Source organism: Clinocottus analis, unplaced genomic scaffold (assembly GCF_023055335.1).
Source record: "Clinocottus analis isolate CAN_PGR_092001 unplaced genomic scaffold, fCliAna1.0.p SCAF_12, whole genome shotgun sequence".
NCBI classification, from domain to species: domain Eukaryota; kingdom Metazoa; phylum Chordata; class Actinopteri; order Perciformes; family Cottidae; genus Clinocottus; species Clinocottus analis.
The window spans coordinates 18,873,529-18,879,528 of record NW_027175843.1 but is presented as its reverse complement, the minus strand read 5'-3'; the positions used below and the strand labels follow the sequence as shown (position 1 = coordinate 18,879,528).

The window sequence follows — 6,000 nt, the reverse complement described above, 5'->3', positions numbered from 1 at the left end:
TACGTTCTTGACCCCGTACACACTCTCTGAGTGTGTTCACGCGGCGGGAGGCCACAGGTGTGTGTTCGCGTGTGTGTGCGGTCCCTCCCGGGCACAGAGCCTCCCCTCTGACGCTGCATTGTGGGTAATAGTTAGCAGCAACAGCTGTGCCCCCTCCCCCCTCCCCTCTTCACCTCTAATGTTCTCTAATCATCCATCTATCAGGCCTAATGCCCTGCAGCGGTGCCCTCGCAGCTGTCTGAGGTGTCGTGGGTACGGAGACACCTGTCAATCTCACAAACAAACACGCAAACGGAAGCACCGGCCAAAAAATAATTACAGTTGGATTTCAGTCTCGGGGAGGAAAACGCAGCTCACACAATCTCACTTTCAGATGCTTCCTATCAAGCGGATGTCAGCTGAGACTTTGCGCCGACGATCCCGGCCGCAGGAGTCGTGAGAGAGGAAGTGTGTGTGCGGTGTTGTGTAACCGTGGACGCGCACCGCGGGAACAAATGGCGTCGGTGGACTTCCTGTTGTGCAGGTGAGAGTCGCTTCGCCGCTTGAAAGACTGTTGAGAGCACGTGACCCCGAGAGGTTACACACACACACACACACACACACACACACACACACACACACACACACACACACGAGTGGCGTGAGATGATTTAATCAAACGACTATTCAAGGATTTTTAAATGTCAAAAAGAAAATGAAGGTATAGGGGGCCATGAAATGTCACAAAAATGTCATAGTATGTTAAAATAGGATATTTAATGACATGCTGTACTGTCGTAGTCATAGTATAATATATCACAATGTCATAACGTATCTCATAAAATATATAGTATAGTGTCAGTAAAATATCACTGAAAAGTATAAAATGGGATACAAAATGTTTTATAGTATGTGTAGTAGGTCATAGAAAGTATAGCATGACATAAATATCATAAAACTAGGATCATAACTTTATGGTGTATTATGTTGTTAAAAATATCCCCATTTAAAATGTGACCTCATAAAAACTTTCATAGTAAAATAAAATATCAGAACCGCCTCCAGTGGAAGAGTCTCCAGTGGATGAGTCTCCAGTGGAAGATCCTCCAGTGGAAGAGCCTCCAGTGGAAGAGTCTCCAGTGGAAGAGACTCCAGTGGAAGAGACTCCAGTGGATGAGCCTCCAGTGGGAAGAGTCTCCAGTGGAAGAGTCTCCAGTGGATGAGTCTCCAGTGGAAGAGTCTCCAGTGGAAGAGACTCCAGTGGAAGAGTCTCCAGTGGAAGAGACTCCAGTGGAAGAGTCTCCAGTGGAAGAGCCTCCAGTGGAAGAGCCTCCAGTGGAAGAGTCTCCAGTGGAAGAGCCTCCAGTGGAAGAGTCTCCAGTGGAAGAGTCTCCAGTGGATGAGTCTCCAGTGGAAGAGCCTCCAGTGGAAGAGTCTCCAGTGGAAGAGCCTCCATTGGAAGAGACTCCAGTGGAAGAGACTCCAGTGGAAGAGACTCCAGTGGAAGAGTCTCCAGTGGAAGAGCCTCCATTGGAAGAGACTCCAGTGGAAGAGACTCCAGTGGAAGAGACTCCAGTGGAAGAGCCTCCAGTGTCGCTGCAGGCGCTTGTTGTCTCCAGGCCACAAGCTTCATTTGTCCTTTTGAAATAATAAATCATTTCAAAAGGACGGTGAAATAATCGGTCCGCCCCCAGAGACTTCCCAGAAGCCACCGTGGCCCAGACGGATGCTCGGCTCCCATCAGCGAAGCGCGCCGGGGCTGCTGGGAGCATCCCATGACGACCACAGAGCTCTGGGTGGTCTGACCGAGCAGACCTGACTCCCATCCAACTCCTGACGGACCCGCTGTTTAACACTGGGAGGCTGATGTGTGTTTAACTGCAGCGACACCCCGCAGGCGCTTTATGGCACCACGTATCACATGTGTGTGTGTGTGTTCGAGAGAGAGAGGGGGAGAGAGAGGGAGAGAGTCTTGCCCCCCCCCTCCCCCGTTCAGCTCCGTCACAAATCCCGTCTGCTAATGACTACCAGCTCTAAAGGACCCGAGGCGGGAGGGGTTAGAGCCCAGCAATTGAGCGAATAATGAGTTGAATTAGGAGATTTAGGGATGAGGTGGAAGGAGAAGGGGACGAGTGCTGCCCAATGAAAACCAGAGGTGGCGACCACAAAGCTGCACAGCGGCTGCGGCTGAATGTCCGGGTGTAACGGGGGAGGCGATGGGGGCCGTCTGATTAAAATGCATGAAGGAAATAACTTTTCTGATTTGAATCAGACGTCTAAATAATTTAAAAAAAAATCTGATTTTAATTTTTTTGTGCATGGAACTTCATGTTGAAATCTTGTTTTGCTACTTTTTAGTCTAATTCTATAAGACGTGTAACAAACAAATATGTGAGGAATAATCATGTTTAGAAACATGTAATAGAGACATTATGTTGCATTGTTGAACACTAGAAACATACAATAGAGACATTATGTTGCGTTGTTGGATAGAAACATACAATAGAGACATTATGTTGCATTATTGGATAGAAACATACAATAGAGACATTATGTTGCATTGTTGAACACTAGAAACATACAATAGAGACATTATGTTGCGTTGTTGGATAGAAACATACAATAGAGACATTATGTTGCATTGCTGGATAGAAACAAATAATAGAGACATTATGTTGCGTTGTTGGATAGAAACATACAATAGAGACATTATGTTGCGTTGTTGGATAGAAACATACAATAGAGACATTATGTTGCATTGTTGGACACTAGAAACATAAATGTCAGGAGCCCAAAACAAAACCTCTTTAAACCTAAATTTAAATGCAGTATTTTTACTAGCAACAGAGTATTTCTACGCGTTGGTACTGATACTTTTACTGAAGTTACAGCTCAGAGTACTTCCTCCATCGCTGCTGTCGGTGAGGAGCTCCACTGAATACAAAAAAAAAGTCTGGTTGCGTCATTTGTCAGCACTCATATCGCCGTTATCTCTCTCACGGACTCATTTATAGACGTAATACTCATTTCACTCGCCGCCATGAGACTAGAAATGTTATCAGGGGAGCAAATGTCATCACGGTGAGGAAATAACGTCCTCATCAGAACGCTCGCTCCAGTTAGCCGGCAACAGATTTATGCGGCTGAGAGAAACATTTCCATTCAGATGAAATTGTTGTCCGTTTAAAAAGACTTATTTTGCATAAAATGTGTTTGTGTTTGTTTTTAAACCGATGAGTTTGAAACCATCGGAAGGAAAATGTGCGTCTCCGGCGTTTATCAGTTTGACGTCGTTGTTTTTCCTCCCGCAGCGTCCCTGGAGGCCGGCTCACTAACGCAGTTTTCACCGCGGAGGAATCGTCGGGTTTGAATAGAATTAGCATTCAGAGTGAGTTGTTATTACTTATTAGCGTCGTCTTGCATCATATCCCTCCTCTACTCCGTCGGCGGCACGGTTACTTTGAGAGCTCAGACGGTTCCTCGATGCGACGGCCTCGTCAAACTTTGTTCTCTGCCTTTTTCCAGTCACATCCGTGGCACCCGTCTTTGATAATACTGCTTTTAAAATGTATTATTTCGCTGTATAAACACAGGAGGCTGCATTGTCATCCACAATTTCCAGTAAATTCCACCCGAGACAGCCTCTCGGGCGGTGTTTCTTTCCATCCCTGGGTTTTTTTTTCTTCTTCTTTGATTGCATACATGTACAAATAAAGCAATATTTGGTTCCTGTGGCCACGCAGTTGACTCCCCTCCCTCCCTCTTTAAGTTTACACACAATGCACAACATTGTTCAAGGAGACGAGGCGCTCTGAAATAGCCTGGGAGCCTTTTTGAACTTCGCGAAACGAGTCGCCCCCGAGGTCGGACGTCTAAACATCAACTCCCAGAGATGAGCGTGACTCATGCGAGGAGGGAAAGAAAGAGACGGCAGGTTTCTTCTCTTTAACTTTGTAGCTCCTTCCGCTCATCTTCTGGCCTTGTTAGCCTCCAGAAGCATGCGGCAAGGGATACAGATGGGGGTAGTGTGTGTGTGTGTGTGTGTGTGTGGTTGGGGGGGTGCATAAGGAGTGTGTCTCAGCAGGTATAATTATCCCACCGCGGTGGAGTCGCAGCGTGAGCTGATTGTCTTCAGTCACAAGCTGAGTGGAAAACGTCTCTTCAGGAAAAGAGACCTCGACCCTCCAGCTCATCACCGACACTTAGGCTCTATTGTTCACTGAAGGAGACACACACACACACACACACACACACGCAGTGTTTGACCCAACCCCTGGTGGCAGGTTAAACACTGAGAGAGTCCTGCCCCGCCTCACCTCATCAGAGTTGAAACTCTTTAGAGGCGATTGCCTTCCCTGCAAGCTGATTGTCCCGCCTGCCAGACCAGCCATTTCATTTCACTTCTTCACTCCGGTTGATTTTTGATTTTTTAGGGAAGTCACATGGTTCCTGACGGCCGCAGTTGTGTCTGCAGCCAAAGATGCTGAAGCGCGAGTGGCTGTGGTGACGGGACGTTGTTTAAAAGACACAGACACAGACAGGAAGTGGACCCGGTCGTCATTTTGAACCCTTGATTTGGGCGTTTTCGGCGTCGCCATGTTGTCGTTGTTTTCAACCAACGGACGCAAGTGACCATATTTGGAATGCGGAGGAGCGATGTAGAGACCTGTCAATCATCTTGTTGCCCCGCCCCTAAAGCGTCCCCTGCTTTATGGACTGTTTGACTCTAAATGACCATCATTTATGAAATGAACATCACGCTGTATAGAAGACTGGAAACTAGAGATTGAGACATAAACTCATGTTTACAATGTTTACTGAGGGAAAACATCAAGAGAGAAGTAGAGTCACTTATATAGACTTCTATACAACCAGAGGAGTCGCCCCCTGGTGGTCAGGAGAGAGAATGCAGCTTTAACACATGAAGCATAGACTTCTATACAACCAGAGGAGTCGCCCCCTGGTGGTCAGGAGAGAGAATGCAGCTTTAACACATGAAGCATAGACTTCATGTCTTCAGTGGTGTTCATGCAAAATGAATAGCACTTGAATGGTGTGGAGTGAGCGACTGCAATACCATGGTTATGTTTTGACATTTGAAAAGTTATTTACCCAGAATGCACAGCAGGTTACAGTCATAGTCCATCTGTATGGAAGCACACCGTGGAGCAGGTTTCACTGAGACGCCTCTTAGTTCTGTTCGTCTAATGCCAGTTAGTTCATTTCTCTGAACTAATGTGTTCAAGGAATTAAAGGCCACTAAGAGACGGAGATGCAACAGGAAAAAAAAAACTCAGATTTTTTTTTCCGTGTGCACTGAAACTGTTGTTTATTTTTTTTAGGCTTTCTGCTCGAAACTACACATCCGGTGAAATATTTATAATATGTTTCTTTATCCACTGAAAGGACCAAAACCAACCAGTAACTAGTATTTATCCCTCGCTGCTAAATAGCTCCAGTGTTGTCCAGAAACGCTAAAAGTCACTTCAATGAGCCGCGACGTCGCACAAAACGTTCATTCATTCCGACGATGAACACAAACACTGTAGTTTATTTTAAAATGGATCCCACAGCGGCGCTGCAAATACTGACGCATCACATCACTGCATGTGTGTGTGTGTGTATATGTTGTGTGTATAAATATATAAACATATATGTATATATACACATATATATATATATATGTATAAACATATATATGTGTGCATTTTTATATACTGTATACTGTACACATGTAAAAAAAAAAATATATATATATATATATATATATATATACATATACAGTATAGATCTCACCTGTAAAAGCCTTTTAACCACGATATATATATATCTATATCTATATATAAATATATATAGATAGATATAGATGTATATATATATATATATATATATATATATATATATATATATATATATATATATATATATATATATATATATATATATATATATATATATTCTTTTTTTTTTTTTACATTTGCTACTATATACGTTTCATTCTTATCCTTCTTAGCCATTTTG

At 44.1% G+C, this 6,000-nt stretch overlaps 1 protein-coding gene across 1 annotated transcript; it reads left to right on the top strand.

Annotated features, from left to right (window-relative positions):
- Window positions 1-1,062: 1,062 nt before the first annotated feature.
- Window positions 1,063-1,758, top strand: LOC137783261 (uncharacterized). The gene is made up of 2 exons (XM_068573061.1): window positions 1,063-1,571; window positions 1,674-1,758. Exons 1-2 carry the CDS (start codon window positions 1,063-1,065, stop codon window positions 1,756-1,758), a joined length of 594 nt encoding a protein of 197 aa, XP_068429162.1.
- Window positions 1,759-6,000: the final 4,242 nt, after the last annotated feature.